The 11,220-nt window shown below is 56.4% G+C and overlaps 3 protein-coding genes across 3 annotated transcripts; 1 reads left to right on the top strand and 2 right to left on the bottom strand.

Annotated features, from left to right (window-relative positions):
- Positions 1-1,074: 1,074 nt before the first annotated feature.
- E0L32_012060 (uncharacterized protein) lies at positions 1,075-2,353 on the top strand (the record flags this gene model as incomplete). The annotated part of the gene is made up of 2 exons (XM_031134859.1): positions 1,075-1,135; positions 1,212-2,353. The coding sequence occupies 2 exons, from the start codon at positions 1,075-1,077 to the stop codon at positions 2,351-2,353; spliced, it is 1,203 nt and encodes a 400-aa protein (XP_030999360.1).
- A 272-nt stretch (positions 2,354-2,625) lies between these two features.
- E0L32_012061 (uncharacterized protein) lies at positions 2,626-5,297 on the bottom strand (the record flags this gene model as incomplete). Its single annotated transcript, XM_031134860.1, has 7 exons — positions 2,626-2,748; positions 2,808-2,967; positions 3,035-3,119; positions 3,196-3,466; positions 3,534-4,926; positions 5,012-5,146; positions 5,245-5,297. The coding sequence occupies 7 exons, from the start codon at positions 5,295-5,297 to the stop codon at positions 2,626-2,628; spliced, it is 2,220 nt and encodes a 739-aa protein (XP_030999361.1).
- A 1,314-nt stretch (positions 5,298-6,611) lies between these two features.
- On the bottom strand, positions 6,612-9,487 carry E0L32_012062 (uncharacterized protein; the record flags this gene model as incomplete). Its single annotated transcript, XM_031134861.1, has 6 exons — positions 6,612-6,720; positions 6,778-6,922; positions 7,000-7,483; positions 7,556-7,959; positions 8,024-9,197; positions 9,377-9,487. 6 exons carry the CDS (start codon positions 9,485-9,487, stop codon positions 6,612-6,614), a joined length of 2,427 nt encoding a protein of 808 aa, XP_030999362.1.
- Between the last annotated feature and the right edge of the window lie 1,733 nt (positions 9,488-11,220).

Below are 11,220 nucleotides of genomic sequence, written 5' to 3' on the forward strand. Positions count from 1 at the left end.
GCAGAGTTCAATGTTACTTTTTCTGGGAAGGGGGGAGGGAGCACGACGACACAAAATCCGGAGTTGTGGCGATGAGGTGTCCAGTCGAAAAGTACATAACGGCCTGGCCTGGCCTGGTCTGGTCTGGTCCATGTGTGTATGTTGTCCTGGTCCTGGTCCTGGATATAACGGAGGGATCTGGTGTATTATGGCCGAGGTCTGGAGAAAGGGACTCACTCATATTGCATTGTCGGTGGCGTTTACTTGATCATTTTCTGTTCTCTCTCTATGGCTGGCTTCTTCATATACAGGCAGGTCGACGGGGGTCTCGAGGGTTCTGTGTATAGGCTTCAAGGGCAAGGGCATCTATCTATCTACGGGGGAGTCTCCGTGTTTCTGCTGATTCTGTTCTTCTGCGGCCTGGCACCTCGCATGATGTGTAGTTATGTACGACTAGCTTAGGCAATCTTTGTAATGAAGGCTGGCATGGCATGGCATGTCCGTATTGTTCAACTTGAAATAATCAGTATAATGCATCCAGCTGTGACAATCCACTAGACTTACATGAGGTCATGGCCGAAGAATATCAATCAGCAGCACTAAGTAACTACCTAGGTGGAGACGTTGAACCTCGGCTCCAAAACGGGCTCCCGGACTGCCCGCTAACGACGACGGCTCTTGTGGGGGTGAGGATGCACCGAACCACACTGAACCTCCGCACCTCAAAAGGTCATCTCCAATTGCCATATTTCGCCGCGGGTATTCAATTCCGTTTTGGGCCTTCCCCAGCTTAACAGGCGGGCGGCACCCCCCACAAGCTCCAAATCGAAGCCGTGGCAGCGGCAGGGGAACGAACGACGACCCCAGGTCCAGTGGGGTGTGTGACATCTTGGAGAAAAGAGAACCGCTCTCTTCTCCTCTCTTCTCATCTCTCCTTTTTGTGTGTTTTTGTGTGTGATATATGTCGTCGTGTTGATTGCCTTCTTTCTCTGGGGTTTTCGTGAAGATCTGCGCAGTTTGCTCCAAGGATCTCACACACATACATACATAGCCTCTCCCACTTACACGAACGTCTGTCTACTCCTGCTCACAAACATGGCCAGCCAACCTCCCCTCACGGGGATCAAGGTCCTCGAGTTCGCCGGCCTGGCACCAGGTACGTTACATATCACATAACAGAACCAAGACCAGAAATCGGGCGACTGACAGCCAAACCAAAACCAAAAAAAAAGGCCCCTTTGCCGGCCTCATGCTCGCCGACGCCGGCGCCTCGGTCCTGCGCATCGACCGCGCCGCGCCGCAGCCCACGCCGACGGAGGACATGCTCACGCGGCACAAGGCCTCCATCGCCGTCGACCTCAAGGACCCCGCGGGGGTCTCGCTCGTGCGCGCCCTCGCGCGCCGCGCCGACGTCCTCATCGACCCCTTCCGGCCGGGCGTGCTGGAGCGCCTCGGCCTGGGGCCCGACGTGCTCTGCGCCGACAACCCGCGCCTCATCTACGGCCGCATGACGGGCTTCCGCCGCGACGGCAAGTACGCCGCCATGGCGGGCCACGACATCAACTACCTCGCCGTCTCGGGCGCGCTCTCGCTGCTGGGCCGCGCGGGCCAGAAGCCCACGCCGCCGTACAACATCCTCGGCGACTTCGCCGGCGGCGGCGCCGTGCTCTTCCAGGGCGTGCTCATGGCCGTCGTCGCGCGCGCGCGCACGGGCCGCGGCCAGGTCGTCGAGGCCAACATGGTCGACGGCAGCGCCTACCTCGCCACCTTCCCGCGCTACGCGCTCAAGACGCCGCTGGGCGACCGCCCCCGCGGCGAGAACCTGCTCGACACGGGCTGCCCCTACTACGACACGTACGAGACCTCGGACGGCGGGCACATGTCCGTCGGCGCCCTGGAGCCGCACTTCTTCGCCGAGCTCGCGCGCGGCCTCGGGCTCGACCGCTCCTGGTCCGCCGCGGGCGGCGCCAAGCGGTCCGACCGCGCGCGCTGGCCCGAGCTGCGCGCGCTCATCGAGGCCGCCTTCCGCACCCGGACCCGCGCCGAGTGGGAGCGCGTCTTCGACGGCACCGACGCCTGCTGCACGCCCGTCCTCGGCTTCCGCGAGATGGAGGGGTCCGCGGCCAGGGAGGGCGACCAGCGGCCCGTCGTCACGCTGCGCGACACGCCCTGCCTCGCCGTGCACCAGGGCGCCGCCGACGTCGCGCAGGGCCAGGGCCCCGGCGTGCCCGGGAGCGGGTACGAGGGCGCGTCGCTGAGCCCCGGCGAGGGCGGCGAGGAGCGGCTGCGGGAATGGGCCGGCTGGGCGAGGGGCCGGGACTACGAGGTGAGCAACAAGGGGGGTCTGGTGCTCCGGGATCGTTCAAGGTTATAGATACAGTGAGTAGGTTGGATTCGTTTCTCTTGGGTGTGTTCTGATTAGCCAAACGAACTCAATGGAAATGGTTCAAACACACTGCATATTTGCAACCTGGCATCTATGTATTATTACCTATCTGTTCGCTTCAAGAAAAAGAAAGCTGCCTCCGCGATAATTATCGAAATATTGGTATCAAAGTTCCTCGATTATCAAAAGTGTTTCTCGTTCTAATAGACATATGCAGACAGACGCCGCTCCAAAAGAAAAACAAGAAACGTTTCGTCTTGTCAGTCAATCATACCGAATCTCTGCCTGCTGCCCAGCTCCCCCTCCTCCTCCTCCTCCTCCTCCTCCTGCCTACTGCCTGTTCTCTGCTCCTCCATCTCTAGCAACAGTCTCACGCGCGCGCTCTTTACGTACGTACCAAAGCATTGCAGTCTCACAAAGCCCAGCGTGTCCTCTATTGTACCTGGCCAACCACCTCGGCCGCCTTGGTAAGGGCCTCGACCATCTGCTGGCATTCCTTCCTCCTCCTGATGGTGTAGTCGCTCTCCTTGAGCAGGTCATCCAGAGTGTCCTGCTGGTACATGTTCTCCAGCAGCTCCCGTTGCATCTCATCCTTGGTGAACCTGTTGTATCATTGTGTTAGCCACATATCGCAAATCTCGAGCAAGTCTTGCCTGGGGTGTAACTCACTGGACAAGGTTCAGCATAATAGCCTTGGGAACCATGTCGATCATGGTCCTCTTGACAATGTTGAAGTATGATTGGATAAGCAGCTCTGTGAGAGAGGAAAAGGAGTGGTTAGTCTCAAACGCTCCGAATCTAACCTCCTCCAGGGTAGTTCTATGACGTACTGATAACCTCGACCTCGATGGTCTCCCGCTCCGTGGGCGTACCCAGAGCCTTGAGGGTCGGCGGTGGCGGCTCCATAGCAGCCGCCTTCTTCTTGTTCTTGGCAGAGAAGAAGCTCCCAAAGAAGCCAGCCTTGTCCTCGCCACCCAGGTTCGTGTCGGCGAGCGTGGGCGAGGCAGCGCGGGCCGATGGGCTGGGCAGGGGCTTGCCGGTCTTGGGGTCGACCTGCACCGGCTTCGAGGGGTTGTGTCGCTCATTGACAATGGCCATCGCCTAAGTTTGCACGCGTTAGTATAAGAGACAGGTAAGTGGCCGGGGTAAACAAGGGCGGGTGTCTTACGCGGTGCCCGTTAAGGAAGTCGGGATGAGCCGTGTTGATGTAGCAAGCCTCCATCGAGACCATGTCCCGGACGAGTTTGTTGGTAGGGTCCATGGCCTTCTTGAAGAAGCTGATGACCACCTGATTGATCTTATCCTTCAGCTGGGGATACCGCCTGTACTGCTGCTTGCCCAGGAGCTGTGTAAGGATGCGGACGAGCTCGTCGTAGACCAGGGAGATACACTTGACACTAGGCTCCTCCAGCCGCTTGATCTGCTGCTTGACGATGAGCTCGAAGGTGTTGGCGCCAACAAACAGCGCGGGAGAGGAACCAGACGAGTTGAACAGGAACATGCGAATATCGGGATCCTTGACCAGATCAAAGGGGTCGATGGCCTTGATACCGTTTGAGTAGAGCTCGTGGAAGACAAAACTGATTCTGGCACCACCCGACAACTCGGCGCTCGAGAGTTCGGTGTTGTTGCCCTCCAGCACGGTACGCCACTCGTTGGTGAACTCGGTGATGATGTTGAGGACAATGTTGCCGCTGTTTCCGAGCATAGAGGGCCCGAGGCTCTCCAGCTCCGTGTTGTACTTTTGTAGAGAGCTGGTGATACGGGCCTTGATATCCGGCAGCGTCTGCTTGATGTGCATCATCAGGATGAAGTTCAGCTTCCGCGCCAGGTAGGGGGTACCGCAGTAGGAGCTCTTGTTTCGGTAGGCCTTGTGCTGCTCAAAAAAGTTCTTCTCAGCCTCGAGCGCAGTCGAGATCGCCTTCTTGTTGTCGATATCTCGTTGACCGCGGTTGACGACGGGGACATAGCCCAGCCGCAAAGGAATAATCCGGCCAGCCAGAATATCCACAACGTCGGTACCCTCGTCCATCAGATCGATCTTGGTCAGGACACCGATCGTCCTCTGGCCCTCGGGGTCCACCTCTCGCGCGAGCTTCAGACCGTCCGAGTTGGCCAGATCCTGGTTCGCCGCCGTGACGGCCAGGATGATGGCGTTGGACTTTTGGATGTACTTCATGACCATCTCACGGATCTGCCTCTCGATATCGCGGGGCTGGTCGCCGACGGGGACCTTGGTCAGACCGGGAAGATCGACAAGGGTGAGGTTGAGAACGTTGGGGGAGTAGACTCTCAGGTTGATAGGGGCCGGGGAGATGCCGGCGTTGCGGCCGACCTTGGCCTCGGTCTCTCTGCTAATCTCATCGCGGATCTTGTTGAAGTCGTAGAACTTCTGGCCAGGGATATGTAGGAACTCGCCCCATTCATCTGCGTTGGCGTGCTTGTCGGTAGTGCCATTAGCGACCTCGTCCTTAACGCCGTTCGTTTGCGCCTTGGGTTCCCGGTTGATGAGCTGGAGGACCAGCGGTCGTCGAGTCACGATGCCGGAGCCACGGGGCAGGCTGTGTCGGAGTATCACCTGGGTCAGTATGTCGCTCCTCAGACAATCGGGTATTGCGGGGGGGTGACGCATCGCAACCAACTTACAAATCTCTGCCAACGATGTTCTCGAGCACGGAACTCTTACCGCTAGACTGACTGCCGACGACGACTATTTGCGGCAGGTCGATGGGGTTGTTGACGTTGATGGTAACGAAGACATCCTGGAGCTTGTTCACGAGCCTAGAAAGCAGAAACGCCCATGTTAGCCACGCCCCTTCCGGCGATCTCTCCCATCGCCGCCCCGGTCAACGGCACGGCGGGCTGTGACGACAACGTACTGGATGAGCGCCGGATCCGAGATGCCTCCCGGCGTGGCCAAGCTCGTCGTCATGTTGGCGGTCGGTCGTGGCAGAAGCAAATGAAGCGTTGGCCTTTTGGTGTTGAACGCGGGTTGTCAAGGGTGTGTGGTGGTCTATCGACGCCTGAAGCTGGCGCAGATCTGTGATGTCGACGACAGTCGAGGAGGAAAGCGGTGTTTTGTTTGTTGTTGAGTACAACGGTGCCCGATGAGCTAGCTAGCTGTGTCGCGCGGGGAAAGGGTTTCTCGTCAGCCTGCAGCGATGCTGTGCGTATGCCGTCGTTGGCTTGCAGTCGGTTTTGCGAAGAAGAGGGAGCGACAGATTGTCGAGTCCGTACGTACAATGGCCTTTTTTTTTGGAGATTCAGATGTTCAGGGGGGGGTCGTGCGTGGACGATCCAGGCTGCATAGATAGATGGGAAGGCAAGGCCGATATTTTGGGCCCAACTACGCAGTGCCAGGGCCGGGACCAGCATTCACAAGCGCGGCGGGACCACCAAGTGAAAGAGCGTTACGTATCTTTTCGCCTGAGCTTCGACGAGTTTCGGGGGGGGGGGGGCCACTTGACTAGGTAGACATCTAACAGGGCCGCCCGCCAGCTGGCCTTGCACCGCCCCCACACGTGATTGACGTGGCTGTTCATATTTATCGTCAGTGGGTCACGCATCCAGCCCAGGCCTCCATTCTGTTCTAGGGGACGATAGAACTACAAGTACGTACACCCGAACTTACCTAAGACATCAACCTTATTCTGCTGCCTACCTTCCGGGGTTTCCATATACTTCAAGTATGTATACAGCAATCAGCCCTGGATTGACTCGTCATCGCTGGACGCGGCTTTTCTGGCTTTTCCTTCTAGTGTAATCTTAGGGATTCACAAATAGCCTTTTGTCAACTTACTCCATAGAGAGTACTTGAGAAATCTAATGCTAGAGTTGATATTGATATTCTACTATCATGCGCTAAGGGCGCTGGGGTTGCGTCCGGACATCTGTGCTCTCTCGCTCACGAAATGCCTATGTGACCGCCAGAGAGCTGCTACATATTACATACACAGGGGGATGGCAGCCAGCCATACGAGACTCGATCTGTCATACCCGGACCATGCTGGAGTCTCAGCTTCGGTATTCCAACTGCGGCGCTTACAGGGTGCATCTCTCGTCCTCTGTCGGCCGCCGCTATGGACGTTGATGCCGTGCCGCGCCGGGTTATCTTCTGCTCGACGGCTATCCCTCATCTCTACTCTAAGCCGTGTTATTGAAAAGATGTCCTCGCACGTATCATATGCTGGAGGTAGTCAACGGCAGCCATAGCATTCAAGTCCTGCCGGGCTTGTATCGGAGGTCCCTAAGTCTCCAAAAGATCAAGCCGGCTGCCGTTTGAAATGCGGCCGCTGCCGTTGGAGGCCAAGGGCCTTCCTGTCCTCTGCCTCGCCGCTCGACTTCTATTGGACCAGCTGCGCCCGAGATCAGTCAGCATTACACTGCGAAAGAGAGGCTCAAACAAAACCTACATCTTGATGATGCTGTCGTCACCACATGTTGCGAGCACGCAAGGATCCGCTGGGTTCCAGCTCACTGCGTTGCAGCGAGGCTGGTGCGCCGAGGCTTTGTGCACCAGGATCCCCGAGTTCTTGTGCCATATCACCAGTTTCCCATCTGCGAGCGCCCTATTAGTGAAACGTGCCCTTCGGAAAAGGGGGACCTGCTGGCACCGGAAAGCCGGGCACACAAACCTTCACTTCCGCTAATGACAAAGCTTTCGTTGGCGCCGCCGAAAGAACTCCGGATGAGATACTTGCCCCCTGTCGCTCCAATGTATTTCCTGACTGGATTGCCGCGGAACCCGAGGTTGTGCAGCTGAAGCTCTCCATCCGTCTTATTGATGAGCAGGAACCTCGAGTCCTGGCTGATGCTGACTGATGTCGGCCGGGACTTGAAGTCCATGTCGTACTCCAGCTCCCGCGTGACGAAATTGTAGACGTGAAGCGTATTTTGGTCGTCCATGGCTACTAGCCAGCGTCCGTCCGGAGACACAGCCAAGTCTTCGGTTCTGTGCTTCTTCGTCCATGAAACCATTCTGTTGCCCTCCAGGTCCCACTGACATAGCGCACGCTCTCTGTCAAACGATCCGACAATGATGGATCGGCCGTCCGGAGCAAAGATACAGCTGCTGACCGGTTCATCGAATCGCTCCAGGGCTGTCTTGAAAAGGCCGTCCTACGGAGGGTTGTTTAGCTTTGCGTATTGGGCAATGGCGATGGGGACTTTCCCCATGTCTACTCAACTCACCTTCATGTCCCATATCCTAGCATATCTATCCCGACCACACGAAACCAGTAGGCTATCGTCTGGGCTCCAGCAGATATTGCCCACACCCCCTTCATGCCCGTCCAACTTGAACAAGACTTCAAAGGACGGCACATCCCAGATTATGACGTGTCGGTCTCCGCCACAGCTAGCTAGCCGCTTACCATCGTGAGAGAAGACCACTTGCCAGACTTCGCCGGCGTGTGCGTCCAACTCGTGTATTACTTCTGTAGGGAAATCACACTTTTCGCAGTAATGATCCGAGTACAGCGACGGCGACGCAGCGCTGGTATGAAACAGACAGACGCCTATCTGGTGTTCCTTTACCTGTTGTAGCAGAACCTCGAGACGATGTTCCGGGAGCATGACAGAAGGTGAGATAGATCCTACTCGTGAGTTAGCACCTACCATCTCTGGGTGATTGGAGATCGAGTTCCCTGGGCTACGTACGAGAGAGTTCGGACAGCAGCAATTGCCGAGACTGTCCACGAGCACCATCCCAGTCCGCCTTGGCCTTCAGATCTTCCGCAGACTGGCACATGAGGAGGCTCGAGAGGAAATGCAGCTTCTGGGTGTCTTGGTAGAGCGGCGTCAGCTCGTTTCGCAAGACGGCGAGGGCATGCGCCGTATCTCGCTGCTCCAGGAGCTCTAGAAACTTTTGCTGCCTCAGCCAAAAGCGCATCAGACTCTTGTCGGCACCGGGAGCAAGGACCAGACCGCTGTCGGACTCGGTCCTGTCTTCTGATGCCGTTGCTGCCCCAATGAGCAGCTGCTCGGCTGAGGCCCAATCCCCCTCCAGCACGGCCTTACGGAAACTGGCGACCGTCGGACTCTCTAGCGCGAAGCCGCTCTTTTCACTGACACTTGCCGCCGCTTCAGAATAGCCCATGTCGGACAAAGCCTGGATGAGAATGCGAGTGACCTCCTCCCTGTCATGGCCGAATGCAGTGGTTGCGGATTGCTCTGCCACCTGCTTCCCGTTCTGCGATGAACCGTTCAAGGATTCAGACAACACCGCCTTGCGAGTTCCATTGGTTGAGGCCGCAAAGGAGTTGCCTTGGGCACGTGTCCCGTTAGATACCGCCGTTGTAGCTCCATTAGAACTTGCGTCTCCATCTCCGTCGCCCAACATTTCGGCTCGTCTTCGCTTGGCTCGGCGTCGAGTGTTGTGTGGGGAGCCCTGGGCTGCAGAAGAGACTGCAGAATCTCCAGCCGGCTCGCCGACGTCGTCTTCTTCAGCCTCGGGACGCTGCCTTCGCCCAAGGACTTGTCGTGGAGCAGGGCGCGGAGGGGCTGGTGGATTCGTTGCTGCGGTACTGACACCCGCGGGTTCGTTCAAGAGATCGCCGCCTTGTGCTGTTCGGTCCTGCTGAGGACCAGAAGATAGCGTAGTATGTTGTGCTGAGTAGACTGTGTTGATAGGAGGGTTGGGGGGTTGCGTGGTGGATGGGTCGTCGGAGGTGGATAGGTTGATGGGGAACTGCGGCTGGGGAGTGTCGTCTGCCACTTCGTCTTGTTTGCTGCGGGAGGCAGCGTCCCGCAGATAACGCTGATGCTCAAGAAGGCTCCAGAAGCCCAAGCAGTGCGCCGCAGGATGTTGTGTTTTGTGTGTGTAGTGTGTCTGCTGGGTCGTGGCACGTAGGTCAAGTCATGGGGGAGACGAAGCTAGCCGGCAGCTTGCGAGAGATCAAGAGTATGCCGTCATCCGCCCTGCGAAGCCCACTGACTACATGCGGTCGGCTTATCTAGAACAAACGTACTCTAGAGGGGGCGGGTGCACCCCAAAAGCGTAACCTGACTGACTGCAAAGTGTAGAGGTAGTCTCTGGCCGTTTGGGTGAAAGTGGATGAGGAAAGATGTCTTGTATTCCGAGTCAGATGTCGCCTTTGAGAACGGATCAAATGGATGGGGCATGGACAGTTCAGCGTTGAAGGCTGCAATGGGGGATGGTATCCCTAAATGAATGCGGTGTGTCAGCAGCCCGAGCACCTTCCCCTACAAATGATAGATGCTAGTAGGCAGGTAGTTCGTATGGGGCACTGGGCCATCCAGATGTGGTGATCAGGTGCCACCTTCGGGGGGTCCACAGTGGTCACAGTGCCTGATCAGAGCTCCCGTCTCGGGAAGTAGGTACCCTGCCGGACCGGGTGCCCGACTCAACCAGCTTGAGGACTCACATGGCACAACAGTACCTCTGAGCGAGAAGATGCGAGGCAAACTGATCCATCAGGCACTGCCTGGCTCGCCCGTTTCGTTTTCGTGCCGTGGATGGTGGCAGGGACAGACAGTGCTGGGTTCAACGACCACCAAACCGATAGACTTCACTCAGTGCTGCAGAAACAAGCCCATGCACGCCCCCAGACGCTGCTTTATCGTGTCTAGCGTGCGGAGTAATCAGGTTAGGCAATCTTCTCCCAAGCTTTAGGTAGGCTCGTAGGCTTGATTGGCGTTGGCTGCATGTTTTATCTCGTTAGCGCATCCCCGATTCCGAGACGAAACATCACCACTCGGTCACCACGAATGATGCAACTGAGGCATGGGGCATGAGGCAATGCTTTTCGTCGGCCCCCGGTCTGTCAACACCAGGTCAGCCAGGCTGCTAAAGTCGACTAAATACAAGGTTAGATCCGGCGGCTGGATTAATAGGCCGGCCCGGATGCGCTGGCTTGTTGTCCCTCGGATCGATTGGAGTTGATGGACTGGGAGAGATAAGGTTGTCCCACCACCAGTCATTTTGCATGTGCTGTCGGGGTTCTCTGTTCTTCTGAACTAGCTGCTTTCTCTAATTTCGTGACAGGATATATCAGTGCTGGGAGGATTGCAACATTCATGCACCGCTGTATATAGAGTTTGTCTCTATTCGGGCCACCCCTCAAGTATAGTAGGCTACCACCCTCTTACCTGTAGGCACACATGTCTTTGAGAGGCCGGGAAAGTCAGGCTTCTATACCAGGCCGCCTTCCCTTTGCTACAAACACGATACACAGAGAATGAGAACCATTAGTGCTTCAGGAGACCACCTGAAATTGTATTGCAACGATCCCCTTGAGTCCCAGGAGAGAAAGTGTCGAAAGTAAACAAGTACAGCGAATTGGATATCAAAATCATTACAAGATCTCTGCAAAAAGGCATCTGGCAATTGATCACCACTTCAAGCGTTGCCCATCTCTTTTCCAGTGGATATCACTCTGCCCTTCTTCTCAGATATGAGGCGGCCGTCTCGTCATACTTCGATTCAATAGGAAATAACAGTCGTAAAGAAGCAGAAAACGAGGAAAGGAAAGTCGCAAATATTCGTTGCACGGCGTACTCTTCAATGACTGATACAACACCCTCGGGTCTAAGCCATGACCCTCTCTCTCCCCGGCCAAGCTCAAGTTGTTGGATGGTTCTTCCTTCCATCATGATTCTCGTAACAGGTTGTTGCAAAGCTACCCCATATTTCTCCTGGGGGCATCATCAGGTCGTGTAGAGAACCAAATGCTCATGCTGGAAACGTAAAGACAATGCGGTATGAATGGGGAATCCCCAGTGTGAATGCGCCGTTGAATGCTAGGTCAAGGTATCAAAAGGCAATGCAGCCGGTAAGAAATGTGCCGATGCCGGTTTGAAGGGGAAAGAACATAGCTCCCCTCCAGTGTAGTATT

Source organism: Thyridium curvatum (genome assembly GCF_004353045.1).
Source record: "Thyridium curvatum strain D216 chromosome Unknown NODE_133_length_58504_cov_82.914470, whole genome shotgun sequence".
Classification (NCBI taxonomy): Eukaryota; Fungi; Ascomycota; class Sordariomycetes; order Thyridiales; family Thyridiaceae; genus Thyridium; species Thyridium curvatum.